General features: G+C 38.6%; 1 protein-coding gene across 2 annotated transcripts in view; it reads left to right on the forward strand.

Annotated features, from left to right (window-relative positions):
• ARHGEF26 (Rho guanine nucleotide exchange factor 26) overlaps positions 1-15381 on the forward strand; it is a 141896-nt gene that overhangs the window by 102475 nt on the left and 24040 nt on the right. For both annotated transcript variants that reach the window (XM_030822740.1, XM_012510747.2), the window contains one exon: positions 6623-6777. In XM_030822740.1, coding sequence (XP_030678600.1) covers positions 6623-6777 — 155 coding nt within the window. The remainder of the gene's footprint in view (positions 1-6622; positions 6778-15381) is intronic.

Genomic DNA, 15381 nt, shown 5'->3' on the forward strand with positions numbered 1-15381 from the left:
TTTTTTAATTTCCTCCTTTTGAAAGATGAAAAAAATCCCTAACCATTTTCCTTTTCCCTTCTTCACTGAAAGTCAATTGGTATGAGATTACTTTAAGAAACTCTGTCTAGGCCGGGCGAGGTGGCTCATTCCTGTAATTCCAGCACTTTGGGAGGCCGAGGTGGGTGGATCACCTGGGGTCAGGAGTTCGAGACCAGCCTGACCAACATCATGAAACCCTGTCCCTACTAAAAATACAAAAATTAGCCAGGTGTAGTGGTGGGCACCTGTAATCCCAGCTATTTGGGAAGCTGAGACAGGAGAATTGCTTGAACTCAGGAGGCAGAGGTTGCAATGAGTCGATATCTCACCACTGCACTCCAGCCTGGGCAACAGAGCAAGACTCTAAAAAAAAAAAAAAGAAACTCTGTCCAGAACCCAAAATTAATTTGTAATTGAAAAATGCTAACCTCAAGGATCATTAAAAGTAAGTGATTAACTGAGGTCAGGAGATCGAGACCATCCTGGCTAACACAGTGAAACCCCGTCTCTACTAAAAATACAAAAAAATTAGCTGGGCGTGGTGGCGGGTGCCTGTAGTCCCAGCTACTCGGGAGGCTGATGCAGGAGAATGGCAGAACCCAGGAGGCGGAGCTTGCAGTGAGCCGAGATTGCACCACTGCACTCCAGCCTGGGCGACAGAGCAAGACTCCGTCTCAAAAAAAAACAAAAAACAAAAAAATAAAAAAGTAAGTGATTAACATCAATTGAGTTCCTGAGTTTTTGGTTGGTTGTTTTCTTTTCATTCAATGATTAAAATATTTGCAAGCCTAAAGTACGGATTTACAGTGGAGCACCTAATTTAGAACACTTAGAATTACTAATTTTTACTAATTAGAAATACTCGTAAAATCTTAGGACCTTATAACCCTATATGAATAAAATGGACATTTCTGTTTAATTTATTTTAATGATAATAAAATAGAGGTTCAATGAAGTTAAATGATTTATCCAAGTACATGGCAAGTATTGTAAGAATACAACGGATTTACTGAGCATCTTCCATGTGGAAGGCAGTAGATAAACAAAAACATGATCATCCCTCCCCTCATAGTCTAGTAGAAGACTGCTGAAGATCAAAGGAGTCAGCAAAGTCTGCCACTGTCACAGTAGCTAGAAGACTATGGAAAATACTGGAAATGGAAGGGAGATGGACAACTCTTAAGAGCAAGAGACAGAGGGCTGGAGGGCTTGGAGCAGTCTGGCAAGGCTTCATGCCAGAGGTGTGTTTGACCTGAATCTTGAAAGGTGAGTTAGGAAGGGTCTTAGAGCAGAAACAAATGCACAGTTTCCACTGCTGTGGCCCAGGAATTGTAAGCATTCAGTGTGGGTAGACTTGGGGTGCAAGAGGAGCAGGGCAGAGCTACAGTAGCAGGCAAATGCTCATACGGACAGCCCTGTGTACCAAGAGGAGGAGCTGAGTGAGGTCATTTGGGAACCACCGAAAAGTTGTAAGCAGGGAAGTAACACAATCAGACGTGTGTTTAGTAAAGACAACTTCAGCAATGGAGAAAGCTTTTCCAACTTACTCCAAATCCAGAAGTCATTAAAAGAAAAAAGTCCTAATTTATCTATATAAATTTTTTAAAAAATTATCTATAGAGGGAAAAAGACCATGAAAAAAGTGAAAATGCAAATAGCAAACTGGAGAAAAAAATAGTTGCAACTCACATATAGACAAAGGGTAAATATCCCCGATGTATCAAATCAAAATGATGAGAAGACCCACTAGTCTACAAGCCAAGGAGCACCAAAGATTGCCAGCAAACTACCAGAAGCTGAGGGAGAGGACTGGAACAGATTATTCTCTAGCACCTTCTGAGAGTCTGGCCTTGCTGACACTTTCATCTTGGCCTGTCTTCCAAAACTGTGAGACATAAATTCCTGTTGTGTAAAACAAAGAAAAAAAAAAAAAAACACTAGAAAGTTGCAAATTAGAAAACTGCTACCAGAAAAGGAAATCCGAATGATGATTAAAGTTTTGAAGATGCTTTATTTCACTCAGAAGAAAATTGCTAATTGAAGATTAGCAGATAAAGATAATGAACTTCACCTTTTAGATTTATAAATAATTCAAAAGTTTGATAACACATTTTATTGATGGAATTGGAGAAAGGCATTTTTATATGTTGCTGGTGGGAAAGATCGTTTTATCCTAATGGTGTGCAATTTGGCAATAACTATCAAAATTACAGATTCAAGTTACTACAACTCAGCCATTTTACTTCTAAGAATTTATTCTACAGATGTACTCGTGAATGTATAAAATTATACACACACTGAGCTATTATTATAGTGTTGTTTGTAATAGTGAAACATGAGGAAAAACATCTAAATATCTATCAAAGAGGATTGATTAAATAAATTATAGTATACCCAGATAATGTGATACCACTCAAAAGAATAAAGGAGAATTTTAGATACCTATATGGAAAGCTTTCTTATATATTATTAAATGAAAAAAGTAAGGTTTAGATATAAAAAATACAATTTCCTTCTTCAGATGAAATATTTGGACAGATGCAGACAAAACTAGTTATTGGTCATTACCCATGAGGGGCAGTGGTCAGGGAGTGGGTCTTGTCGGGTTGTCTGGGTGGAGAGCCACCCACTCACTCAGATAAGAAATTCAGGAGGAGGAACAAGTTTTGGGGGAAGGTAATGAGTTCTATTTTGGCCATATTTGGTTTATGGTATGGCCATAGGTGCTACTACTATGAGAATATTGGTTGCAAATTTACTAAGTAGTGCCATTTTCACATTTATCTGATTTAATTCTCATATGAACCCTATAAAGTACCCTATTATTAACTTCATTTTATAGATGAAGAAACTGAAGCTAGAGAGATTAAATTCTTTGCTCAAGGTTATACACCAAGACATTATAAAGTCTAGATGCAAATCTTGGACTTCAGAGTCCACATTCTTAACAATGACTGTATGATAATGATAATGTGGATATTTTTCTAATTTGGAGGAAAGTAAATTTTGTAGGGCATGTGTGTGTGTGTGTGTTTCATTGTCATTTCACATGTTTTTCATTTTTATTTTTGCTTGTGATTTTCTGGAAGACTGTCAAGTGCTAAACTGCAGTAATATGAGAGGAGGTGGAAAGCATCCCTGGACTGGCACTTTGGAAGCTAGTATAAAGTTAGAGCACAGGCTCCAGAACTGACCTGCCTGAGTTGCAGTAGAAGCTCCACCACTTACTAGCTGTACAACCTTGGGCATCACTTACCTTTTCATGCCTTGGTTTTCTGAACCCTAAAATGAAGCCGATGATAGTATTTTCCCTCATGGAATTATTTTGAAAATTAAATTATTTAAGAGATATAAAGGATTGAAATAGACCTGATTTATAGTAAACAAGCAGCAAACATTATTGATGTGTTTTATCAGAATAGTTAAATAGATGTGGGTACATTGAAGAGTGAATGGGATGTGAAGCAGTGGAAGCAGATTAGACTTTTCATTCCAGAAGCTTGACTATCAAGAGGATAGGGCAGTGATGATGACTAGAGGATACACAAAGTCAGGGGACCATTTTTTGTGAATAGTCTTCAGGATAGTTTGCAGAAAGGGAGCCAGGAGGGAGAGAATACTAATGAGAGGGGAATAAATCAAGGGAATAAGGCCTTAGAGCTGAAAGCAGGGTGTTGAAGACAGGAGAGCTTATCCTCTGAGATGGGAGGAAAGAAAATGATGGTTGTAGAGAAAAAGCTGGTCACTAAACCAAGAAGATCGAAAACCAGAGATTAGTTTGTGTCTCAAATCCAGTGTTTTTTCTCCACTAGAAAGCAGCTTTCTTTAAAAGTTGCCTCTACAGAATTGGGAAGAATTTTTTTTTTTTTTTGTCTTGCAGTGGAAAGTTTCACCTTATGAATAAGCACATGGAGAAGTTGAGGGTTCTCAGGCTGCTTTAGGAGACATACATTCAGTGTGATTGAGTGGAGTGGTGGTATGTTAGTTGACAGAAGGCTTTGCCGGTTGCCATTTGGAGGCCTTACTAACAATGGAAATCCAAGAAAAATCTTTCTGCTATAGAGGACAGTTTGTTAGTTTCCCAAAAATCTAAACATAAGAGTTACTACTATATGACCCAGCAGTTCCACTCCTAGGTATATACCCAAGAAAACTGAAAAGAGATGTTCAAAAACATATACACGAATCTTCATGGCAGCATTATTCATAATAGCCAAGAAAGTGGAAATAGCCCAAATCAGCGGATGAATTGATAAACAAAATGTGATACATGCATATAGTAAAATATTTAGGCACAGAAAGGAATAAAGTTCTGATACATGCTTTGTGGATGAACCTTGGAAATGTTATGCTAGGTGAGAGAAACCAAATTCAAAGATCACATGTGTGTATAATTCCATTTATATGACACGTCCAGTATAGATGAATCCATAGAGTTAGAAAGTAGATTAGTGGTTGCCAGATGCTTGGGGGAGGAAGAGTGGGGGATGACTGCTCAATGCATATGGGGTTTCCTTTTGAGGTAATGAAAATGCTCTGGAATTACATAATGGTGATTATTGAACAATATTGTGAACATACTAGAAACCACTGTATTCTACACCCTTTGAAGTGGTGAAATGGTGAATTTCATGTTATGTAAATTTTATCTCAACATTAAAAAAAATTATTTGCTCTTCAGCAGCTCTCTCTTTTCTTGCTGCGCCATAAAATTAGTTACATTTTATGCCAAGGCTAGCTTTCTAGGATGCCAGGTAATAGAAAAAAAATAATGAAATGTCTGTGCTCCGTAGGCATTATTTCAGTACTATTTAAGATATATCTTTGTTCATGAATTTCTTTTCTAGTTTCTGGTTCACACATCGATTCTAGTCTCAGCATTTCCTTACTAGGGGAATTCACTCATGCTCACTTTGGGCTGTTCTGATTCCCTTTATTTTGATCATTTTAATATCTCTTCTTTAATAAAACCTATCTGATTGAGTTCAGTCTTCTAACAATAAATCTGAAACATAAACTAATATAATGTTGGATTTTTGTTTTCAAAAGAAGCATAGATGTATTGAAAGCTATTGTCAATTTTAGGTGTTTATAGGTAGAAATTTAGTTTTGCCCCTAGTGGAGTATGAGGACTCCATAAAAATGAATCTGCTTTAAAAACAATAAAACAATTTAAAAATCTTTCTTTCTCCACCCCCTAAATCAGAACAGTCACAGGGCAGCATGTGCACTGAAACTTAACCATAATACTGTCCTTGGTTCATCTGGTAGGGTTACACGCAATAGCAAGATGGTCCTGTGTTTCCTGTAATTACGGCCCTTCAGCCGGACCTACCCTGACACAAGGTGACCTCTTGTATGTGCTGCCTAGTCTGCCGGAGTTATCTAAGCAATCTGTCGACCTTTAAGGTCTCAGCTGTCTCTGTAGGGTAATTGTCTGATTTTGAGATTTTGGGGGTTGGGAACTTCATGAACTCCCTTAGCAGCCAGTTTTGAAAAGTTTGGGGTTAGCCATAATCTTTTATCTTCATTTCTTGGACCTTCAGGAAAATAGTATATAAATGATAAGCAGCCTTCTTATAAAAGCTCTTTATAAAGTTTAAAATAAATATGAAATACTTTCTTAGCCTTCTCATTTCCTCTCTAATATCCTCAATTTCCTTTAGCTATTTTTAATCATTATTTCCTGAAAAGGGTGATGTTTGATTGCATCACATTTCTGCATTATGTTTTGTGTGTCCAAGAACTTTTGCTTATTTTATGGATGCAGTCTTTTAAATCAGATTTTTGGCAGTAAACATTTCTGGTAACTTAAAAAAAAAGCTTTCAAGGGTAAGGATTGTTCTGTAGTTTTGAGAGTTTTCCAGTTGGCTTGTATAAGACTGAATAAAGAAAATAAAGCAGTATGTAATTTTTTTGGATACAGCCTTTTCTATGATATTATAATGATTGTGATGGATTATTTTGGAAGAACCTCATTTTCACAGCCAGAAAGTAGTATGATGCTTTCAGGTACAAACTTCCATGAAGAAAGCTACCATGATCTTAAGAACAGGTGTTCTCAAGAATATGGCTAAATAGACAATTTGTAGACAAAAAAATAAGCATGTAGGGTTTTTTTCTCTTGAAAGAAACCTTTTTACTTCATAAAGTAAATGTAGACTTTTATATTTGTCTTGTTAACCTACAGTTGTGTTTTTCTGTATGTTTAGATTCTGATTTGAGATATTTAAAATAACTAGTCGATTCTGATAGATTTTATTACTAGGCTTTTCAATTTTAAGTAACTCCTTTCTTTTTCAGTTGAGAGTTAATAGAAGGGTCATAGTTTTTTATTGATCCAATAACATTTTCTCATTGAGTTTTAGTTTCATATTGGGAAGTTAATAGTTTTTTATAGTGGAAGATATATTGTTCCTTTCATTTTTTCTTGAAGAATGCACTGTACTTCTGTATTTATAGTTGTTTTATATGCCTATAAAATAATGATGCATACTATGATAAGTATCATTTGTTTGAATGTACGTTTTAGATTTTACTTTCAGTAAACTTAAGAGGATTTCAATTTAGCTTTGGTCACTGGGATTTTCTCCTTTTGTAGCCTTTTCCTTTAGTCTCCTCTTCCCGGTGGTTGGTAAAAAGAGGTGAATTGACAGCCTATGTTGAAGACACTGTGCTTTTCTCAAGAAGGACATCCAAACAGCAAGTCTACTTCTTTCTCTTTAACGATGTGCTCATTATCACCAAGAAGAAGAGGTAAGTCTTTATCTGGTGTTGCTGACTAGACATTCCAGTTTTAAAGTTCTATAATTCAGACGCCTGTTAGGGTGATCATCCTTTAAAAGCTAGAGATGTTGGAAGTATAGTTTCTACATACTGAATCATAATTGCATCTATGGTTCATTTTCTTTAAATTGCTTATGTAGTTTCAGACTTGAATCATTATCTGCATCATAATTCTTGCCAACCTCTATTGAGCCACTGTTCTAAGCATTTTACACATTTATGTCATTCAATTCTTACGATATCCCTGAGAAGGTAGCACTGTTTTTATTCTCATTCAGTGTTTTTCAGACTCCTACCATAAAATTTTTGTGTAAAACAGAAAAAAGTGGGTCCAGTTGAGAACAGGCTGGGGAGCAACTCTAGTGCTCCTTTTAACTTAAAATGCACTGCTTTTAATGATTCTTAGTCTAAAACATTCCCCTGTGACTGGGAAGGTGTTAGCCATACACCCTTCTGAAGGGAATGAAATAAATCATTTGATTGGCAGAGTGTTTGTTCTTCTTACTCCAGGCTTCTAGTTGTGTGTTTGTGTCCAGCTCTGGTGAGATGTCCATGAAGAATATTGTAGAAACCTTTTCTTTCCAGTATTTCTTCTGTCAGACTGTTCCTGTTCTACACACACACACACACACACACACACACACACACACCCCTTCAGCTCTGCCTTTCTCTAGGGAACATACTTTATTAAATGCACCCAACACATGTAAGGTCCTATGTAAATATTTAGTCTTTTCTAGAATATGAACTTAGAGTGAAAACATAAATCTGTGGGCTGTTATTTCCACATATGAGGGAAATGATGGTAGCCTGAATTGATGGCACATGGTGGGAGCAGGGGTGGTCCTGGGGTGCAATTTAGGCAAGGTGAAGAGAATTATAGAAACAGATCGCTATGAAAATACAAAATAAATGTCCAAATGTATCAGAAATATTTAATTAAATGCTAGTTCTGAGTTGCTGACTTTATAGCTTGAAAATTCAAACTAAATTAAAACAGATTGAGTTTTTCTTTTTGCTCCTTTTGAGTTTTTCTTTTTGCTCCTTTTAATCAGACCATATTATGAATTATTTCAGCTGAGTGGCTGTCTAGCTGAAATGAAATGTTAGTATGGTCTTCCCTGAGAAGCCATAATGTGACAATGATACATACATTAAAATGCTGATCATTATTTTTCATACTTAGGAAAATTCTATTTCCATATCTCCAAGGAGAAATTACTTCTCTTACCTGGAGTAGTCTAAATAGTTTTAGCAGCTAAGTAAAAAAAAAATTTTTTTTTTTTTTTTTTTTTTTTTGAGATAGAGTCTTGCTCTGTCCCACAGGCTGGAGTGCAGTGGCGTGATCTCGGCTCACTGCAAGCGCCGCCTCCCGGGTTCACGCCATTTTCCTGCCTCAGCCTCTCGAGTAGCTGGGACTACAGGCGCCCGCTACCACGCCCGGCTAATTTTTTGTATTTTTAGTGGAGATGGGGTTTCCCGGTGTCAGCCAGGATGGTCTCAATCTCCTGACCTCACTCGAGATCTGCCTGCCTCGGCTTCCTAAAGTGCTGGGATTACAGGTGTGAGCCACTGCGCCCGGCTGTAAATTTTATAAAGAAAGATGGGAGAAGAATTATAATTTTTATGTTTTTGTGTTTTGTTGGTTTCCTATGAGATAGCATTTTTCCTTGGCTTTCTCCAGGATGTTTTGTTTTTAGGAGAGAGTAATTATATATGTCTCTTCAAATGCCAGAACTCTTGACTTTTAACATCTTCCAGCTGTTGAAATATTTGTTCTGTCTCAGTGGACCAAGAGCTTTAACTAAACTTTTGATTTAAATGGTAAAATGTACACTGACAGTACCAAGCCAATTTTAAATATAAATGTAATTTCGATTATGGTGACTTTGGTGACTTAATGAAAATATTAAAGGTATTTAAACCAGTACAGTGCAACTTTTGTTCTTGAATTTGCACAGAACTACTCAATAAATATAGACTATTGAAAGTCAGAATTAAGGTAATATGCTCTTCTACTTAGTAGCATACTTTGCCCTTCACAGATGGTTTTGCTCTCCTAGCTATCCCACATTTATTTGCTCAGGTAAATTTGAACTTGTTTTATTAATGAAGAGCAATGCCATTGGGAGTCTTTGAGAAATTTTTTTTTTTTTTTTTTTGAGACCAGAGTTTTGCTGTTGTTGCCCAGGCTGGAGTGCAATGGCGTGATCTCTGGCTCACTGCAACCTCCGCCTCCCAGGTTCAAGTGATTCTCCTGCCTCAGCCTCCTGAGTAGCTGGGATTACAGGCATGCGCCACCACGCCTGGCTAATTTTGTATTTTTAGTAGAGATGGGGTTTCTCCATGTTAGTCAGGCTGGTCTAGAACTCCTGACCTCAGGTGATCCACCTGTCTCGGCCTCCCAAAGTGCTGGGATTAGAGGCATGAGCCACCGCACCTGGCCTTTTTTTTTTCTTTTTCTTTTCTTTTTTTTTTTTTTAAGAGCAAGATACACAGCTCCAATGGAGAGGACAACCTGAGTACCTAACTTGGCCTTTACCAAAACTAGATTTTTTTTTTGCCTTACCAATTAGTTCATTATATTTCTAGGGTGTTCTTAGGTAATAGTATTGGAGACCTAATTGTTTGTGACCTTAATATGTGGTGAGGTGACATGCAGACCACAGAGGCTTGATAAACAGACTTGGTTAAAAATGTAAACTATGCGTGACCGTATTTACGTGATAGCTGCAAGGAGGCGACTGCAAATGCTTTGCATGCCAGAGGCAACAGTAAAGGAGATACAACAACCCTGAATAAGGCAATAATTTAGGCTTGGCCACAAGTTACAGATAAAGGAAAATCACCTGTGCCAGCGCTTGAGGACTGATCTAGCCACCCACTGCCTAATTCTAATTCCAAGTTTCAGTCAAGGAACTTAGCCCCTGGGCTTCCAGTGGTTTTCCTCTTCAGGGAGGTTTTTCAGCTACTGAGAAAAGCTGCTCGGGAGGACAGTTACTCTTCCTCCTCCAATCCAGACTGGCAGAAGGTTTATACTGGGCACATTCCGTAGATTGCTGAGGTGTGTGGACCCCTCCACTTCGCAGTGCATGTATCACTGCTAGTGCTTATAAAGCTGGCTTGATGAGTGGCCATGACGCTGTCTTTGTGACAGGAATTTTCAGTTTTTTAGAACATTAAAAGCAAGCTTATTTTAATTATTAATTTTTTTTTTCAGAGAGGGGACCTTGTTCTGTTGCCCAGGCTGCAGTTCAGTGGCTATTCACAGGCATGATCATAGCACACTGCAGCCTCACACTCCTGGGCTCAAGCAGCCCTTACACCTCAGCCTCCTGAGTGGCTGGGGCTGTGGGCACATGCCTTTCTCTTTACAAGAAAGTTTAGTTTTCATTAGCACTGGCTGCTAGTGAGTCACTCTATTAATAGCCTGGTTCTACCAAATTTCGAAAGGATACATGATTGATTACTCTGGATGAGGGATGAGGACATGAACACTTTGGTATTTGAAGCTTTGACTAGAAGTTATCTGGGTACTGCAAGAGCAGACTTCTCAACCTTGGCACGATTGACATTTTGGGGCCTAATGTTTCTTTGTTGTAGAGGACTGTCCTGTGCAGTGTAGGATGTTTTAGCAGCATTCCTCGTCTCTATCCACTGTTGGCTAGTAGCAGCCCCCTTGCACCCTCGTGCGACAACCAAAAATGTCGCTGGATGTTTTTGCCTAATGTCCCCATGGGGCAAATCCCTGCTGGTTGACAACCACTATACTAGCATGGTAGTAAACTAAACTAGCTTTGCCTCTGGAGTAGTGAAGGTGTGTGAATCTATCAGACTAACACAGCATGAATAGTAATATTGTATTATATAAGTAATTTATTGTCAAGTTATACTCGTAGATTAAAAATAACATAATATCCAATATGTGCCTACTGATAACTTATTATAATAAAGACTAATTACAGACTATACCTTCATGTATAACCTATGGTCTAAGTACTCTTGTTCCTAGTTTTGAAATACAAAACTGAATCCAAGACCTAACTAGGTTCAAACTCCTAAAAGGTTTATTTTGTAAGAAATAACCTTTCTATCTGGCTTAGGTCTTCTCTACCAATTTCACCTGAAGCTGAAAGCAAAATTTTCCTTCCTGTATTTGTTTCCTCGCTGTGTTAGTTTCTTACAGCTGCTGTAAGAAACACGTTAAGCCACAAACAAAGCGAGTGGCTTCAAACAGTCAGAGTTTGTTGTCTTACAGTTCCGGAGGCCAGGATTATTTCCATTTCACAGATGAAGACGCTGAGGAAAAGAGAGAGAAAATACCTTTTCCAGGGTCTTTGAGCAGAGCCAGGATTCTAATCTGAGTCTTTGTTTCCACAGGCTCAGTTTCTTTATGTTCATTACTTCTTCATTTTATTTTTCTAGAATATTTCACTTTTCCCCTCATCCTATAAAGTTACAGGGGGGAAAAAAGCATAGCAACTTACACCTTTTTTGTTTGGAGAAACGTCTTTTCCAAAGTAAACTTTTGTTAAGTATTTTTATAGTTTACTGGTTGTAGGAGAAAACTGGAACCAGGACCAAATCATATTTGTGAGTTTTCCTCTGCCATTAGCTAATCTAGCATCAGAGTCTGGGGAAGAGTTTCCCTTTGATAACATCTCCTTCCTGCAGACATTTAAGACAGGAGATTTCTACTTCCTGATTTCTGGTTCCATAAATACTGTGTATATTGACATAGCTTGAGCCCTGGTTACAACTTTCTAGGTTTTATAAAAAGGTTTTCAAAATTTTTAACTTTTTTTCAGGTTTTATAAAATTTTCTGTAATAGCAGACTACTAGGTCATTATCATAAGGTCAAGGACTTAAGTTCAAATTTGGATTTTCCCAAATAGTTTGAACACCCAGTGGCTTAAAGCTGTGCAGGCTCCCTTGAAAGGTTCATGGCCTGGTTTGGTTCCATATTTGCTTTTTCCATGAGAATGCTCTTTCCTATTATAGAAAGCTGGAAATCACCTGATACCTGTCTTCATCTGCAGAATAAAGTCGTTCCTAGGGAAATTAAGAGTATCTTGGCTAAAGGAAGGGGCAGTAAAAATGATTGCAAGCTCCTTTATTCCTGGAACACATGAAGCTTGGTTATTTCTGACCAGTTTGGAATTGAGTTCTAAATTCAAGATGGCAAGATTGGGTGGAAAAGAAATGGGAGCCCTGTTTCCTTTTTGCTCCTTTTTTTCTTCCGCTGTCATATGCACCCTTGATTCCTCTGATGTTATGAGGTATTGTTTCCTCTGCATCTGTAAGGAGAGTTGTCATTGCTGTTAAATGTTTAAAGCTGCCACTACTGAGAAGCACAATATCGATGCCTGGGGTCAGAAAACTGAGCTCAAATCCTGGGCAAATTACTTCTCGTCTCTCAGAGCCTCAGTGTTCTGTCTGTAATATGGGGGTAATAACATCATCTTCATTACAGAGTTTCTGTGAGAATTAAATGAGATAATGCACATAAAGCTCTTACTACAGTGAATATGAATAGTCCTGCTAAGTAACTGATACATGCTATCATCAAGATTATTTTTGGTATTGTGTTTCTCTCTCTAAAGATTTTGCCATAAATCAAATTATTGCCCTTCTGCTTCTAGAATATTTTATTGTTTTTAAAAAATGATTTTAGGGCCAGGTGCGGTGGCTCACGCCTGTAATCCCAGCACTTTGGGAGGCCGAGGCGGGTGGATCACGAGGTCAGGAGATCGAGACAATCCTGGCTAACACAGTGAAACCCTGTCTCTACTAAAAATACAAAAAATTAGCCGGACGTGGTGGCGGGTGCCTGTAGTCCCAGCTACTCGGGAGGCTGAGGCAGGAGAATGGAGTGAACCCGGGAGGCGGAGCTTGCAGTGAGCCGAGATAGCGCCACTGCACTCCGGCCTGGGTGAAAGAGCAAGACTCCGTCTCAAAAAAAAAAAAAAAAAAAAGAGATTTTAAACCTTTACGTAATTGCCACATAGCTGAAGGTACAGCACGCTGTAGGACCAGACCTGAATTTATGGCCTCCAGAACACGAGCAGTTTTGGAATAAATGCCTTTAACTCTATGCCTTTCCCTCCTCACGAAACCCATGTCAGGCGGCAAGTGAGTGAGGAAAAACTATTGGTCAATTTTTCTTTTATAAATTGGTGTAAATCATGTGTACACGTTGTAGTAGCAGTTTTTTTTTTTTTGCACTATTCCTCAATGATTAGGAGACACTATAACATTGTTGCTGAAAAATGTGAAATAAATAGTATATTTTTCCTTTTTCTTGATGTAGTCAGTAGTGTGGTACTCCTGAATTGGAGTGTGGGGTTGCTGTATAATTTGGATAACCTTGTTACCCACTTAAGAAGCTGTGCCTGCTCTTCAGGACTTGCTTAGTTCAGCTTATCCCAGGGAGAGAGCTTCGGAAAGGTGGTGACAGCCTCTCAGAACTGTCCATCTCCTCTTTTTCAAGGACTGTGGGTTCAGAGCATCCCATGAGCAGCCACAAGAAGTGCTGGGCTGTGGCATCTGGTGACCCCTGGTGACAGGGATGGGGCTTCCTGGCCCTTTTCTGGGTCACTGGCCATCTTTTTTGGTGGCAGTGAATCACAACAGATCCTTATCATACTGATGAATGGGGAACCTCATCTCCACTATTTGTTATATTATTAACAATGAAGTAGGATGTATGTGGCATGTTTGTTAGACTTCAGAATTATCTTGAGGAACTGAGCAAGTAAGCCTATTTGAAATCAGTTTCTGGATAAATATTGTGCCTTGTTTTGCTGGTCTGAGCACTTGCCAAATTGTGGATTTCTTGACATGGGTATTTAGCTCTAATTATGCTTAGTCCACTTGCGCATTTGCAAAACATGTAATTATCAGGCTTCTAACAAAATGTCAGGCAATTTAAATGGATGGTGTTCTGTTAGGAAAATAAAAATAGCTGACATTTACTGTAAGTCAGGCATGATTGTAAGTGCCTTACACACAATGAGGTAATAAATGTATTATCTCATTTAATCCTCTCAACAATCCAGTCAAGTTGGTATTGTTATTCCCACTTTACAGATGAGAAAACTGAAGCACAGAGAGGATCAGTAACTTGCTTTGGTTCACAAAGCCAGTGAGTGAGTGGGTTTCTTTCTTTCTTTTTTTTTTTTTTTGAGACGGAGTCGCCCAGGCTGGAGTGCAGTGGCATGATCTCAGCTCACTGCACCTCCACCTCCTGGCTTCAAGCAATTCTCCTGCCTCAGCCTCCTGAGTAGGTGGGACTACAGGTGCTTGCCACTACGTCCGGCTAATTTTTTTTTTCTATTTTTAGTAAAGACGGGGTTTTACCATGTTAGCCAGGATGGTCTGGATCTCCTGACCTCGTGATCCACCTGCCTTGGCCTCCCAAAGTGCTGGGATTACAGGTGTGAGCCACCGCGCCCAGCCTAGAATTGGGTTTCTTACCAGACATTCCAAATTATGGCTCTACTCTTACCTGCTGTGCCGTACTTCATTCCTTTAAAATTGTATATTATTCCACTAAAAACATGTTAGTAGTATAATTCTAAAACCAAGCTTTGAAATGGAAATCAACCTCAGTCAAGTGAAAAAAATTTTTAACTCCTTGACTTAAAATAAATTTTAGCATAAATTCAATGTCCTTCATCCCAGCAAAGTTTGACTAGAGTGTTTCTATTCCATTTAAGCACACGATCAAGTGTGACAGTTTAGGAAGCATGTTTTTTAGAAGGAGAAGGGAAACAAGTTGAAATTTACAGAACACTTTTTCTCATACATATATTCGAGGAAAGTAGGAAGAATTTCCTTTGATCTCATAAGCCCCATTAACTCCTGTGTATCAGTGCTACTGGGGGGAATGTCAGAGCCATTAAATTCCTCAGAGGGATTTAATGCACGACAGGCTAGAAGAGGATCTTGGAGAGTGTCCCCAAAGAAGAATGATTTAGAAATGTCACAAAAGGCATTAGAAGATAGAGTTTCAGGGTTCACAGTTCCTCAGTGTCACTAGATTCTGTATACATGCAAAGAGAAATAATGGTGAAATCCAGGTGTTTAATTTGGTGGGGTTATGGGCCATGGTGGCCCTTCGGAAGCCATTTCACTGGCCTGTAAGCACAAGGGTCTGAAAAAACGCAGGCAGCTGCTAACTCAGGAAACATTTGTTGTGGCACCAGCACATTCTAGTAAATATTTTTTTCGGGACAGAAAAGCTGTGTGAATGTTCTAAAGCCTATGGAAAGGAAACTACTGAATAGGTAAAAAATAAATGTCACTATCTTGAGAATATATGCCAAAATCATATGAATGTCAATGTTGTGATAAATCTCAATAGCATCTTTTCTTTTAAATTAAACCTTTTTACAAAAGGAAGAACTGGAAGTGCTGCTTGGGTTTCTATCTGTCGGATTTGGGCCATAAAAGAGAGTTCTAAAACAATGTAAGCGGGTACGTGAGAGTTATACCTACAGCTGGGGCTGAGAGATGTGGCTTGTGGGAAAGCTGGCTTGTGCAGTCTAACCCTTTCCCTTGCCTCCCCATCA

Source organism: Nomascus leucogenys, chromosome 11 (genome assembly GCF_006542625.1).
Source record: "Nomascus leucogenys isolate Asia chromosome 11, Asia_NLE_v1, whole genome shotgun sequence".
Lineage (NCBI taxonomy): Eukaryota > Metazoa > Chordata > Mammalia > Primates > Hylobatidae > Nomascus > Nomascus leucogenys.